This window comes from Anabrus simplex, chromosome 2 (assembly GCF_040414725.1).
Source record: "Anabrus simplex isolate iqAnaSimp1 chromosome 2, ASM4041472v1, whole genome shotgun sequence".
Lineage (NCBI taxonomy): Eukaryota > Metazoa > Arthropoda > Insecta > Orthoptera > Tettigoniidae > Anabrus > Anabrus simplex.
This window is the reverse complement of record NC_090266.1, coordinates 31,701,949-31,718,025: the sequence shown is the minus strand read 5'-3', so window position 1 is coordinate 31,718,025 and position 16,077 is coordinate 31,701,949. Positions and strand designations below refer to the sequence as shown.

Genomic DNA, 16,077 nt, shown 5'->3' with positions numbered 1-16,077 from the left:
TTTCACTCCCAGTTTCGCACATACCCATTCCATAGTCTCATTTAAATCCCCAATCACCCTCCAGTCAGTATACCTTCTACACAGTATTCCACTAATAACAATCTCCGCTTTCTTAAACTTCACCCGTGCTGCATTTACCAGATCCCAGACCCACCTTATTATAATACAGAAAATAGGGGGACTAAGAAGGAGGTGCAGATTTGAAAGAAATAGTCAGAAATGGCTGTGGAATTAAGGAGAAATTGAAGGAACTTACTAGGAAATTGAATCTAGTAAAGAAGGCAGCTAAGGATAACACGGTGGCAAGCATAATTGGCAGTCATACAAATTTTAGTGATTAATGGAAGGGTATGTATAGGTACTTTAAGACAGAAACAGCTTCCAACAAGGACATTCCAGGAATAATTAATGAACAAGGGGAGTGTGTATGTGAGGATCATCAAAAGGCAGAAGTATTCAGTCAGCAGTATGTAGCGATTGTTGGTGGCAAGGATGATGTCCAGATAGAGGAGACTAATGCTAAAGAAGTAGCAAAATTTACATATGTTAACAATGACATTTACAATAAGATACAACAGTTGAAAATTAGAAAAGCGGCTGGAATTGATAAGATTTCTGGGGATATACTAAAGACAATGGGTTGGGATACAGTACCATATCTGAAGTACTTATGTGATTATTGTTTGCATGAAGGAGCTATACCAAATGAATGGAGAACTGCTATAGTAGCCCCTGTGTATAAAGGAAAGGGTGATAGACATAAAGTTGAAAATTACAGGCCAGTCAGTTTGACATGCATTGCATGTAAGCTTTTGGAAAGCATTCTCTGTCATTATATTAGACATATTTGGAAAATTAAAACTTGTTTGACAGAAGGCAGTTTGGGTTTAGGAAAGGTTATTCCACTGAAGCTCAACTTGTACGATTCCAGCAAGATATAGCAGATATCCTGGATTCAGGAGGTCAATTGGACTGTATTGTGATTGGCCTGTCTAAGGCATTTGATAGGGTAGATCATGGAAGACTAAAGGAAAAAATGAGTGCAATTGAACTAGACAAAAGAGTGACTTAATGGGTCGCTATATTTCTAGAAAATAGAACTCAGAGAACTAGAGTAGGCGACGCTTTATCTGAACCTGTAATATTTAAGAGGGGAATTCCTCAAGGAAGTATTATTGGACCTTTATGTTTCCTTATATATATCAATGATATGTGTAAAGAAGTGGAATCAGAGATAAGGCTTTTTGCGGATGATGTTATTCTGTATAGAGTAATAAATAAGTTTGTGAGCAGCTGCAGGGTGGCCTCGATAATGTTGTGAGCTGGACAGTAGGCAATGGTATGATGATAAACGAGGTTAAACATCGGTTGTGAGTTTCACAAGTAGGAAAAGTCCTCTCAGTTTTAATTACTGCATTGATGGGGTGAAAATTCCTTTTGGGGATCACTGTAAGTACCTAGGTGTTAATATAAGGAAAGATCTTCATTGGGGTGATCACGGGAGCAACAGATAGGAAATCTACCACCTGGGCGACTGCTCTAAATGCAGACCAGTAGTGATTGATTGACTGATTGATTGAATAATAACCAGAAGAAGAAGCATTGCATCAATTGACAACAAGATTACAGACAGATCTTAATAATCATCAACATATAATCTCTTACTTAATGTCACACTGATATATCGTAAAGGATACCCAGTTTTATTATTAAAATAAATCATGTGACGAGATGCATTATATTTCTGTTGTTTAAAAATGAGACTGACCTGCATGGTTTTGTGTTTCAGGATGCAATACCAATTAGACTAAAGCAGTTCCACCTCATTTATGCACCATCATTCGTAGACAAGGTTGTTGCACTCTTCAAACCATATATGAAGGACAAGCTGGCCAACAGGGTGAGTACACAGGAAGTTAAGCGACCTTTTTTAAGAAGTTTTTGCAAACCTTATCTTAGTCTATGAATGTCTCATAATACTGATATGTAGAAAAGGCCAAGTGGATCATGCAGTGAGGAATTAATAAAATACCATAAAGTTGGACATTCTGCCATTGAACTCCACTTCCTCTTGAGTGCTAAAGGTCGACGGAACCTTGGCCATCTCTACTATGTACCTCAGTCCGTTTTGGTTTCGAACTATCATCCTCCAGCTCCAGTTCCTACATCCTGTCTGTCTTGTATTATTCTCTACACATCTTCCAATCTCAGCTTTGGACTACCTTGTGTCCTCTGTCCTCCTGGGTTACGGAGCGATACTTTCTTCCCATGTATTTTGATCATTATTGGTTCACCATATAGCTGATATAGCTCTTTGTTTCACCTTATCTACCATTTATCATTTTCACGTGCTCAGCCTAGGATTCTTCGTAGGATCTTTCAAACACCCCCAATATTCTTTTTTCGTTCTTTGTTATGATACAGGTTTCAGGGACATGTGTTAAGGCTGGTCAGTACAGGCTTTATCGAAGGTCACCTTAGTTTGTTAATAAAGTAGTCTGCTAATAAAATGACCAAATGAACCAAAATATGGTTTGTTGGCACCATAAGGTGGACTCCCTACTTCTTCAGTTAAATTTTTGTCCTAGTTGATCCCAGACACCGAGCTATGTAGAAATGTCTACCCTATATATTCTATGAAGGGTATAATTAGCTAGTTTAAGAACTTCTATCTGTATGCTTTCCCACCTGTCATGCATTTCAGTTTTATCATCCTTTCCAGCAACTCCCATCCCTCTTCCAGCACTCTCTATTGTCAGGAATGCCTTCTCCACAGTGCATTAATATTTTTCAACTATATCCCTGTACTAGTGTCAGCGAATATTTGCACAAATTTGTGAAATATAGTACCGATACACATAGTCTGGCCACCAGCCTTCAAAACGACCCTTCCTAGAGAGATGATAAAGATTAGGCATACCAGAGCAATGTTTGTCAAAGTGACCTCTACCATCTGAATAACGTTTCTCGGAATGTCTCTCTTAACGCTGTCATAAGCGGAATTAAGTGAATGGAGAGATAGTGCAAACCAACACGACTATCTGATCAACTGCTGACTTCTTAGCTCAAAAGCCATTTTAGTATATGCCAATGCTATTCTCTGTGTACAAATAGTCAAGCAAAGGTGATGAATAAAACCTCACATACAATATTAAATAGTGTAGTGTAATGCCACAACATTTTGCATATTTCATTACACTATTGTTCTTATGAAGAGGGTACACAGGGTACACTGTACCCTCATTCACTCAACATTTTGCTCAGTGTTTGGAAAAAGTGCCACTGTTTCTTAGGCCTCAACAGTTTAACAACTCAACCTGCACATTATGTACTTCTAAGACTTTATTATTTCTAAATTCCTTCCTTTCCTCCCTCCCTCTACAGCTGTCATGTATATTTAGCATCCTTCACTATCTGAAATGTTTCATAACATAACAAATTGTCTAGCTGTTCTAGCCAGAATTTCTTATGGATTACTAATAACATCTCTTTAAATGTCACTCATTATGGATGGTTTTCTAGCATTCCATTAAAAATCAAAAAATCAAAATCTCTTTATTTGCGAATGAGGTGTCTACCTCGGTGGCAAATGGTACACTAAAATACATTATTGTCAAGCACTAAATTTTAAATTAACAGGAGACGAATAAAATTTTCCTAGAATACAATATTATACAATTTACGCTAATAATTTTTTCTATTAAACACACACATCATCCTTAATAAATTTATATTGTTTACAAAATTCTACTTATAATATCTTACAAACATAGTCAACTCATATACAGTACGGTATGTGAAATTACTTCTAATAATACTGTACAACTGGTATAAGATTAAAATTTACATAGCATTTATTTACATATTTATATTTTACCCATTTTGGAACCTAAGTAGCATAACGACCTGCTGCGTCTTAACCAGAGCCCCTTTTGCCACCACTTTTCAGAGTTCCTGAAGGGCCTTCACAGCTACCGTAGCGGTCCCAGGGCCCTCGAAGTCCCCACTGTACTTCACCCCTACAGGCAGTCCCCTACTTGGGCTGTCCAAACTCCTTAGACCAGGGGATGGAATTAATTTAATCACACACATTTATTATTTACAATATCCTGCACTGGTCGAATGCCCTCTAACATTTAATTTATTATCTCTGTTGTTGTTTATTCTCTTCTTGAATATCTGTACAGATTTTGGGAAAGGATCAAACACTACCCCTGGTAAACTGTTCCACTCCTTCACGCCCTTCCCAATGAAAGAAAATTTACCCCAATCGCTTCTGCTAAAATTCCTTCTAATTTTGTACTTGTGGTCAGTTCTACCAATATAATTATTTTCCAACCGAAGCCTCTCACGGATATCTCCCCATGCTTCTTCTCCTGTATAGGCTCTATATAATCCTATAAGTCTACTTTTCTCCCTTCTCTTACTTAAAGTTTCCCACCCAAGTTCCTTTAACATTTCTGATACACTACTCTTTCTCCTGAAATCCCCTGTTACAAACCTTGCTGCTTTCCTCTGCACACCATCTAGTTCTTTTATTAGGTATTCTTGGTGAGGATCCCAAACACTGTTTGCATATTCCAATAATGGACGAACCATACTTAAGTAACATTTTTCTTTTAATTCTTTGTTGCATCCTTTAAGTAGCCTCATTATGACATGTAACGATCTGTATGCTTTCCCAACAACGTCATCAACATGACCCTTCCAGTGCAAATTACTTTCAAATCTCACACCTAAGTATTTGCACTTGCCATCTTTTGGGATAACTACCTCATCCAAAGTATATTCAAATTCAGTTTTAAAGCTCCTGTTTGTAAAAGTTGTAACAGTTGATTTGGCTCCATTAATCTTCATATTATTTTCTTCAACCCATTCCTGGATACTGTCAAGGTCCCTTTGTAATTCTGAACAATCCTCAATGTTATTTATTTCCCTATAAACAATTATGTCATCTGCATACAATCTTATTTTCGATGTTATATTGTTCCCTAAGTCATTTGCGTATATTAAGAAAAGTAACGGACCGATTATACTACCCTGTGCAATTCCCTTCCAGACTTTCTCTTCCTGTGATATATTATTTCCTACTTTGACTTTCTGAACCCTTGAATTTAGAAATGTTCTTATCCAACGTATAACCCTTACGTCCAATCCTATTCCCTCCAATTTCTTTAATAATATTCCATGTTCCACTCTATCAAAGGCTTTGGAAAGATCTATGGCTATGCAATCTAACTGGCCTCCTGAATCTAACTGATCTGATATGTCCTGCTGAAATCCCACCAGTTGTGCCTCGCAAGAAAATTTCTTTCTAAATCCATACTGGCTCCTCATGAACCAATTTTTATCATCACATATCCCTCTGATGTACTTTGCTATTAAACTCTCCAGTATTTTACAAACTATACTGGTCAGGCTGATTGGTCTGTAGTTCTCTGGTTTCCTTTTATCACCCTTTCCTTTATAAATTGGTATTATTATAGATTCCTTCCATTCCTTTGGTATCACACTATTATTTATGACATAGTCAAAGAGAAATTTTAAATAAGGCACTATATACCACCCCATTGTCTTTAATACCTCCCCAGTAATTTGATCACTTCCTGCTGCTTTTCCTTGCTGAAGCAGTTGGATTTCTCTGAAAATATCTTCATTTGTGAATGAGAAGCTTCTTGTTTCCCTCTGTGTCTCTCCCTCTCTATCTTCTGTTACGGTTTCCAAGTCCTGACAATCTTCTACTGAATCTCGGAATTCCCTACTAAAGAGGTTTGCTTTCTCAGTATCTGTTAAATAGTGTTCACCCCCTTCTCCCACCATTGTAGGAATTTGGATTCCTTTTCCTTTTTGATTCCTAATATATGAATACAGCTTTTTCCATTTCCCTTTGTGGTCATTACCCTCTTGAAGAATGCCATTCATATAATTCTCTTTTGCTTCCTTTTTCACTCTATTCAGTTCCCTCATTAGTTGTTTTCTAGTTTCTCTATTCTCCCTACCTTCTTTGATTTTCCTGTTTACTATTCTACATTTTCTTTTTAATTTTCTTATTTCCCTTGTGTAATAAACAGGGTCTGAGGTCATTTTACCCTTCTTAACAGGTACAAATCTCTTCTCTCCTTCCCAAATTATTCCTTTAAATTTAGCCCAAAGTGTATCCACATTATTCCCTTCACTTATCCAACAACTGAATTGTGATTTAAGGTAAGTCCCAAATTCATCAACTTTAGTTTTTCTGTATAATTTCTTGTCTTTTGTGACCCTCTTATTAAGCATTTTTGGTACGAGTCCTACATCCATTATTACAGCCTTATGGTCACCTATTCCTTCAATTACCTCAGTTTTATCAACAATTTCCCATGGTTTAACCAAGAATACATCTAGCAAGTTATTGAGACGAGTTGGTTCTTGTACTACCTGTGTAAATCCTCCCTCCCAAATTAACTTATTTGCCAGTTTCTGTTCATGGGCTTCACTTGCAGCTCCATTCCATTCAACTTCAGGCAAGTTTAGATCTCCCCCAATTATTACCGTATCATTATTGTTTTTATGAGTATAATCTATTATTTTCTCAAATATTTCCATATCTCTTTCCTCTCTTCCAGGCCTATATGTTCCTATAATTCCCACCTCCTTCATATTATCACAAACTAATTTTATCCCTAATATTTCATCCCTTTCATCAGTAAACCATTCATGCGAACAATAAGTTTCCTTCACCAGAATAAATACCCCTCCTCCTTTTTTATCTCCTCGGTCTCTACGATAGACTGTATACCCTTCTGGAAATACTTCTGTATTACCCACCCCTTCTCTCAACCACGATTCCACTCCTATTAATCCCACAACTAATATTAATTTCCACAAACACTCATCTAATACAGTAACTGATTTTCTAAAACCCATCAATCCCACAAACCAACAATACAATCAGATCTTCGCTCCTTGAATAAAGTAAAGAGCAGATATAAAATCTACAGACTTGGAATGCACTATGTACAGGACGAAAGGTGAGCTTGTAAGTTTCACCAAGACGTGAAGACCCCTCAGATTTAATTACTGTGTTGATGGGCTGTAAACAGCTAGGATTGATCTTCATTGGGGTAGTCACATTAAAAAGATTGTAAAGAAAGGTTACAGATCTCGCCATATGATTTTGAGGGAATTGCAGGTATTGTAGCAAGGATTTAAAGGAGAAGGCATATAAGTCGCTGGTAAAACCCCAATAACAGTATGGTTCTGGTGTATGGGACCCTCACCAGGCATACTTCATCTGTAACTGTTAAGTATTTCAGTATGCTGAAACTAATGCCGGGAAAATAAAATTAGAAAATACCTGAAATTTTTAAAAAAAATGTAATAACAGATTATAATTCAAAGCCTATAATTTTTCATTTATTCTGTATTAGTTCCAACAGAATGAAAAACCTCGCAGTTACAGATTAACTAAGTCAGAATGGAAAATGAAGTGGCTTCCACTATACTATAACAACAACAACAACAACAACAAAAACATACATACATCTTCATTATAGACTGTTATGCCTTTCAGCATTTAGTTTGCAAGCCGCTGTGAATTTATTACTCGCCACCACAACCCTCGATTTGTAACTGGTTCTGTGGCCTCGTTTAGTTCTATATCTCTTATCTTTAAATTGTTAGAAACCGAGTCTAACCATCCTAGTCTTCGTCTCCGTCTAGTCCTCTTACCCTCCGTAACAGAGTCCATTATTTTCCTAGGTAACCTATCCTCCTCCATTCGCCTCACATGACCCCACCATCGAAGCTGGTTTTTGCGTACAGTTTCATCCATCCAGTTCATTGCTAACCTGGCATTTATTTCCTCACTCTGAGTACCTTCAAACCATTGTTCCAACCTGTTTGTACCAACAATCATTCTTACTACTTTCATGTATGTTACAGCTAGCTTTTGAATAAGATATCCTGAGTCCACCCAGCTGTCACTCCCGTAAAGCAATGTTGGTCTGAACACAGACCGATGTAAAGATAGTTTCGTCCTGGAGCTGACTTCCTTCTTACAGAATAATGTTGATCGCAACGGCGAGCTCATTGCATTAGCTTTACTACACCTTGGTTCAATCTCACTTACTATATTACCATTCTGAGAGGACACAGATCCTAAATACTGGTACTTGAAATTATCTACCTGTTCCAGCTTTGTATCACCAATCTGACTTTCAATTATGTTGAATTTCTTACCTACCGACATCAATTTAGTCTTCAAAATGCTAATTTTCATACCATACTCTTACACCTATTTTCAAGTTCCAAGATATTAGACTTCAAGCATTTAGCAAAATCTGCCATGAAGACCATGTCGTCAGCATAGGCCAGACTGCTTACTACATTCTCACCTAACTGAATACCTCCGAGCCACTTTATAACTTTCAGCAGATGATCCATGTAAATTATGAACAACAAAGGTGAAAGATTACGGCCTTGTCTCACCTTTGTAATTACCGTGAACCAAGAACTCGTTCTACTGTCACAATTCTCACTACAGCCCAATTGTCAACATAAATGCCTTTGATTGATTTTAATAATCTGCCCTTAAACTCACAGTCCCCCTGTACAGCAAACACCTTTTCCCCTCGGTACTATGTCATATGCCTTCTATAGATCTATGAAACATGAGCACAACTGTCTATACCTCTCATAGAATTTTTCAATTACCCGGCGCATACTGAAAATCTGATCCTGACAGTTCTTCTGTGGTCTGAAACAACACACCTTGCCTGGTACACGAATCAATGAGATACCTCGATAGTTGTTGCAATCCTTCCTGTTCCCTTGCTTATAGACAGGTGTATTTATTGCTTTTTGTCCAATCTGAAAGTACCTTAATAATACTCCGTGCTAATCTTATTATGCTATGAAAATATTTCATCCATAATCATATCCATGTACTTCTCTCTAATTTCCTTGTCTCGCAGATTTTCTACCCTTATCCATCTGAGGACAGATTTCCCTTTCTCTATCCTAGACCTAGATATATTTGGTTCATTACAGAACAGATAGTGGTCTATAACATCAAAAAATCTCCAGAATTCCCTTACATTCCCGACAGATTTCCTGAATTATAAGTCGGTTATGATATAGTCTATTACAGATCTGGAGCCGCTATGATCCTATGTGTAGCCTTATGCTTGAAGAATGTAGTTGTAACTGGTAAACCCATACTAGCACAGAAGTCCACCAAATGCTTCCAGTTCCTATTAACGTCCATATCTTCCCCACATTCACCAATAACCCATTTGTATCCTTCAGTTTGATTTCCAACTCTTGCACTGAAATCACCCATCAGCACCATTATATCCTTGCTGTTGATCTGAACTATGGAGTAATTCAACACTTCATGAAACTTGTCAACAACTTCATCCTCATCTGTACCCGCACATGGTGAGTTCACTGAAACAATTCTCGTCCTAATTCCTCCAACTGCCAAATCTACCCTCAGCATTCGCTCCTTTACATGCCTAACAGAAACTATGTTGCGTGCAATAGTATTCCTGATGAACAGTCCTACCCCACACTCTGCCCTTCCCTTTTTAACACACGTCAAGTATACTTTATAATCTTCTATCTCTTCTTCGTTATCTCACCTTACCCGAATATCATTAACTCGTAACACATCCTCTTTGCTGATTCAGCCAGTTCTACTTTCTTTCTTCCATAAGCCCCATTAATACTGATAGCTCCCCACCAATTTCCATTTTTTTTTTCACCAAGTTGATTTCAAGGAGTCCCTCGCCTCTCAAATGGGAGTGGGACTCCATTACTCCCATAAGCCCAAGGCTTGCTTCGAAACGTTCTGAGACTGCTCAGTGAAAATTCTTTGAAGCTGGATGCTACCCTCACTTACACACAGTCCAAGTGAGGATCTCTCCTCTAATGAGTTAGGGTAGTCCTAGCCGCCTGAGCACAAGAATGGCCATGACTCAGAATATGTCCGAGGTGCTCTCTTCCATTTCATGGCAACTGATATCCCGACTCTCATGACCACTTACTAGGCCACCCAGCCATTGCCCATTGTTCATTAACTAGGACGTGACTACAGTAACCAAAAAAAAAAAAAAAAAACTTCAATCGAGAACTGGAAGAGATTAAAATGAAAACAGCATGATATGTTCCCAGCTGTCACTGGAGAGAAGGCACAGAATGACGTTAGTAGACGAATAACCGTGAATGACGTTTTTGAAGTAGAAAATGTTCGTTTGTAGGAAGAGGAATTAGGGATTGGAATAATTTATGAAGGGACATATTCTACAGATTTCCAACTTCTTTGAAATCATTCAAAACAAGACTAGGTAAACTACTGATAGGAAATCTGCCACCTGGGCAACAACCCTAAACGCAGATCAGTGGTAACTGATCATTGTTTTAGCCTTTCAGGGGAAGAAACTGTATTCATAATTATATTTTATCCAATTTTAAATTTGGTAATTTCTGAGTATACAGGGATATAGTGCAGAAACAAACAGCAATATCATTAACTAGAAAATCTACAGTCAATGTTAAGAATTTGAAATTTGAATTTCTATAACATTGTAATGATAACATCCCTTCTTCTTCTTCTTCTTCTTGCAGATATACATCCATTCTGGAGATATTGACACACTCTTCAGATACATTCCAAAAGATATACTACCAAACGAATACGGTGGTTCAGCTGGAACACTATATGAACTCAACAGTAAGTAAACATATATTTACTACATATATACAAATTCAGTAGGACTTAATTCAAAATCTTGTGATGTAGGTAGGAATGTCTGTCCCTTACTTAGAGTCCTTGCATCGATTACTGCTCCTGTCTAAGGATTTTAATCCTGCACTGGATGCTACAATGGAATGATCTAACTGATCAGATACTTTAAACTACTCTTATTTTCAATAACAACACCATCCAGGAAATTCCATTATCTTTGAAAATAACACGTTTTGCTTAGGTAATATACAGTGCTACATTACCAAATCAAGTTAAGGGCCAATGGCCTGGATGATAGACACCTTGAAACAATACCAATATTAAGCACCATCATCATCATCATCAAATTACTAACCCTCCTGGTTATGCAGGTGCCTAAGGGAGACTGGATGCTGATTCATTATTCCTACGACACAATGGCATACAAGACAGCTGGGGTCATCCTCCAACCTGTGCAAGACTTCAGTGCCTTAAACTTAATGATGCTAAGGCAGGTGAGGCAAGAATAAGGCCAAGGGTACTGTTGGAGGCACTGCATGACGTACAGAACCTGAAAACCTTTTACAGCCTGAGCCACTCATGTTGAAACTAAGTGCCAAGTGCTCAAACCCCACCAAGCTTTAAATAAAATAAACTCCTCTTCCTAGAATATAAGCTTATTGTTGGAAACAAATTTGCTACAAACAACTTTTTTTCTTTGTTAGTTGCTTTACGTCGCACCGACACACATAGGTCTTATGGCGACGATGGGGCAGGAAAGGCCTAGGAATGGGAAGGAAGCAGCCGTGGCCTTAATTAAGGTACAGCCTTTATTAAGGTACATTTGCCTGGTGTGAAAATGGGAAACCACGGAAAACCATTTTCAGGGCTGCCGACAGTGGGGTTCGAACCCACTATCTCCCAGATGCGAGCTCACAGCTGCGCGCTCCTAACTGCACGGCCAACTCGCCTGGTACTACAAACATTTAGATAGGTTTATATACACTGAGTGGGCAAAAGTCACAGGAAGGGGTGTCCCATTAGAAAATGTGCCGTATATGACCCATGAGTACTGCGGCTAGCTGCAGTGTAGCTGAGCAGTCTGTCACAGACACCAGTGTCATGAAGATGGCAACACATTGCAAGTTAACCAGCTCTGAACATGGGATGATTATCGGTGCATGGGTCATAGCACTGCGGATAAAACACGCGAATTCGGGTTTCCGAGGCCAACAGTGTCAAGGGTGGATACTCAATATCGCAGAGAGAATTTTATCACTCGCACAAACCACCGCACGGGAGGACCATAGGTGTTTAACAAACGGAGATCACGTTACCTCCGCAGAACCACACTGGGCGCACGACGGGCTACTGTGAGTCAGATCACTGCCCAGTTGAATGCTGGGAGTTAGGAATCCATTTCCACCAGGACTGTAAGGATGCAACTGCACCCCAAAGGCTTCACCAGCCGACGACCAACTCGTGTCCCTTTGCTAAGACTTCGACACAGAGCTCAACGGTGTGCATGGTCCCGCAAACATCAGCAATGAACCGTGAAACAGTGGTGGCATGTGGTATGGTCCGATGAATCCCGGCTCTGGTTCTATAGAGCTGATGTGTGTGCGAGAGTTTGGCATATGCCCTATGAAGCTATGGATCCTGTGTGTCAACAAGGTTGTGTCCAGGCGGGAGGTGGCTCAGTTCTGATCTGGGCGGAATTTTGATGGTTGCAATTAGGCCCCAATGTCCGGCTGCAGGGAGCACTGAGAGGTTTCAAGTTATGTGGACATTCTTTCAGACCATCTGCATCCCTTTCTGGCCCTAGGGGTCCCTGACGGAGATGCCGTTTCAACAGGACATTGCACCATGTCACCGTTCGTTGGTGGTACACAGGTGGTTGGAGAAGCACTCCAGTGAAGATACAACCATGGATTGGCCCTCCAGATCCCCCAATCTTAATCCAATTGAGCATTTATGAGATGCTGTCGATGCTGGTGCGTACTCCATGAAACCACCACCAACTACATAAGACCAATTGTGGGTAGCAGAGCAAGATGCGCGAGTCCACATCCCTCCAGAACGATTCCAACACCTTGTAGAGTCAATGCCTCGCCGTACTGCTGCTGTTTCAAGAGCTTTCAGGGGAGCAACTAGTTATTAACATCACATTCAGTGTCTTCCAATGACTTTTGGATACTCAGCACATATATCAGAAATACTAACATGAACCAAAGTATCAAGTTCTGCATAGGCGTATGAATTTTCAGCTAGACTGGCTAGAAAATCAATGGCTTTTATTAACAGTTTTGTAATGACAATGTGTTATAGTGGGAAGCCATTCCTTTTCAGTTCTGACTCAGTTAATACGTAACCTTGAAAATTTCAGTTACAGTTATTAATTATTTAAGGATCCACCTTGCCAGTACGATTAAAAGTCTGGTGTATTTGCTAATACATCAAATACATAGTACATGTTTCAAGAATCTATTAATATTCTCTTCTTCATCTTACAGGTTAAAATCAATTAAATGTATTACAGTAGACCTCTTAAGAAAATAGGCCCTAATATAAAACGGGTTAAAAACAACACAATAAAACATTACAAGTTGAAACATGAATAACATTGATGTTATGTCCAATCTTGTCTTGTAAATTTTGTGTGAAGAGTTCATGTATGGTATTAATATTAAGATGATTTGCAGTTATCAAATACTGTTGTGGTGTGGCTTCTGTATGACCTTCATAAACCAAATGCTCTTCATAGGTCTCGTGTTGCTCTTCTTAATAAAATTGATAAAGTATGTGTCCGCTTTTAGCAACAAGAACAATATGAGACCTGTGAAGGGCATTTGGTTTATGAAGGTCATACAGATGCCACACCTCAACAGTATTTGATAATTGCAAAATCATCTTAATATTAATACCATACATGAACTCTCACATAATATTTACAGGACAAGATTGGACATAACAAATGTTATTCATGTTTGAACTTTTAATATGTTTTATTGTTTTTCACCAGTTTTATGTTGGGGAATAATTTTTCAAAAGGTCTAATACATTTATTATTATGATCACTCTTGGACGCAGATAATTTGAAAACATTAACCAATTGATAACAGTAGCTGAAAAGTGAAAATTGACATGTAACCTACTGTATTTATTTATAACCTACATGCACTACAATGAAACACTGATTCATAACCTACATGCACTACAATGAAACAGATACTGGAACACAGCACAGGAATACAGTTAACCGTTTTCAGCTATATAAAATAGCCTTTAATTTTTGTTTGCTTCTGGTTGTCTCTCAATAGTCGATCAATGAATATTTCATGTTCTTGGAAGTCCACTGACGCTGAATACCTCGTCGCAAGATATCTAGTGCCTGTTGCATTTCAGCATTCATTGGTGTTCGGGAAATTTCAGCAGCATCGCCATCATCAGCATGTCTATCTTTTGCCTCACATACGATGTCTTCTGGCTGTTTTGCATCCGTAGTGATGCCTTCATCAATGTCCATCCATTCCTGAAATTCATCTTCCATTAAGCCTGTTGGACAAATTTCAACATTCTCCTCTACTTCTGGTAACCGTCTTAAAAATCCCCCATGGCTGAAACAATTCTTTATTGTATGTGCTGAGACATTATCCCAAGACATGGCTAGAAGAGGCAGGGCATTGAGAAGGCTGGTTTTTTGGTATGGGCATTGGCACTAGTTTTATGGGAATCGTCTATGTTTTCTAAGATTCTTGTGCTCATTTCATGGCGATAATATGCATTCATGGTGCAAATGATTCCTTGATTACACAGTTGAATTAAGTCATATTTGCCTGTAAGAAAACCACATTGATGTTCTTGAGCTCAGAATTCACAATGTGTGCTGCACAATTGTCAACCAGCAAAATGATTTTACGGTCCAGCCTATTATCCCACTTCAGTAGCCATCCTTTAAAAATCAGGGCAGTCATCCATGCATTACAGTTGGAGTGATAGTCCACACTGGAAACTTATTGATGCCTTTAAAGCAACGTGGGTTCTTACTTTTCCCAATCACTAACAGTCTTTTCTTTTCACCAGACATATTCGTACAACATAAACCTGTTACTCGTTCCTTGGAGGTTTTACAGCCTTTAACACTTTCATTTTTGAACAAGTGTGTTCAGGCAGGCGCGATAATACAGTGCAGTCTCATCAGCATTATACACACACTCGGGAGGGAATTCAGAAGCAATTTTAGGCCACTCCTCTTCTATCCACTTCTCAGCAGCGACAGAATCAGCGTCCTTCTGCTCACCATGCGTTCGTTTGTACAGTATATTTTCTCATTTCTTCCAACAGTGGAACCATCCTTCCAATGCCACAAAATTATCTTTTCCCAATTATTTTTGGTAGTTCTTCGGCCTTTTTCCTTATCAGAGGACCATCAGCACGAGCATATTTCTCACGAACATTTGAGAACCAAAGCTTTAGAGCTGATTCAACTTTACCGTCTTTCTCATCACGATTTCGCTTAGAGTTGAAGTTTTTGTTTTCTTTTGCTGCCTTAAGAATACTGTCTCGATTTTTCAATAGCTTGCACAGAAGAGGTTGCAAAATTCGTAACTTCACAGCAACATTGCATTGGCTCATTATAGGCAATTTGTCATAACGTTCTATAATTGAAAATTTCTCCTTAATGGTTAAGTCTTTAAGTTTGCTTTTCACACTAGCCATCACTGCACAACGCTAAGAACTGCACAGTGCGGAAGCATTAGTAAGACTCGAGTGAGTGGTCATTGGCTAAACTACTGTAAGGGAAGAAACAAGAGAGAAAGTGTATGCGGGAGGGTTACCTGAACTGGCCGGTTTTCTACCATACACCTGCTACAAAAGATGAGATGTGAAAGTGGTCTTGAAGACAGGTGCAGTGAAAAAATGGGATTTTAAAGGTTGGGAGCATTTTCTTCGTATGCATTCTACTCGCATACTTGAGAACAAAATCGTTGAAAACAAATGTGATAACATAAATCGAATTCATGATCACATTAAACTGAGAATTTTCAATGTTTCAGTATTTGTCCGCACGAGACTTCATAAAAGTGATTACATAATACAGTTGATAACATTATCCGTGATTACAATAAACAGCATCCACTGTATTAGTAGAGTCTCAAAACATGTATTTATATATATCTTTCGGTATCTGATGTATTAGTAAATACACTAGGCTTGGAATTGTATTGAAAAGGCAGATACTTACTGTAAATAATTAAGAACAATGATTTAAGTCAATACAGACCATTGGTTGCCATTATGGTCAAAATTATACTGATTTCCAGTTTGTCAGGACTAATGCATGATTAACCCTAGGATCATAAACTTTT

The 16,077-nt window shown here is 38.5% G+C and overlaps 2 protein-coding genes across 2 annotated transcripts in view; one reads left to right on the top strand and one right to left on the bottom strand.

The window, feature by feature from the left end:
* The window catches only part of LOC137498433 (zinc-regulated GTPase metalloprotein activator 1-like), a 562,086-nt gene that overhangs the window by 173,752 nt on the left and 372,257 nt on the right, over nt 1–16,077 (bottom strand). The gene's annotated exons all lie outside the window — the stretch shown is intronic.
* LOC136863883 (alpha-tocopherol transfer protein-like) overlaps nt 1–16,077 on the top strand; it is a 78,052-nt gene that overhangs the window by 52,724 nt on the left and 9,251 nt on the right. The window contains exons 5-6 of the mRNA XM_067140268.2: nt 1,790–1,900; nt 10,609–10,714. Coding sequence (XP_066996369.1) covers nt 1,790–1,900; nt 10,609–10,714 — 217 coding nt within the window. The remainder of the gene's footprint in view (nt 1–1,789; nt 1,901–10,608; nt 10,715–16,077) is intronic.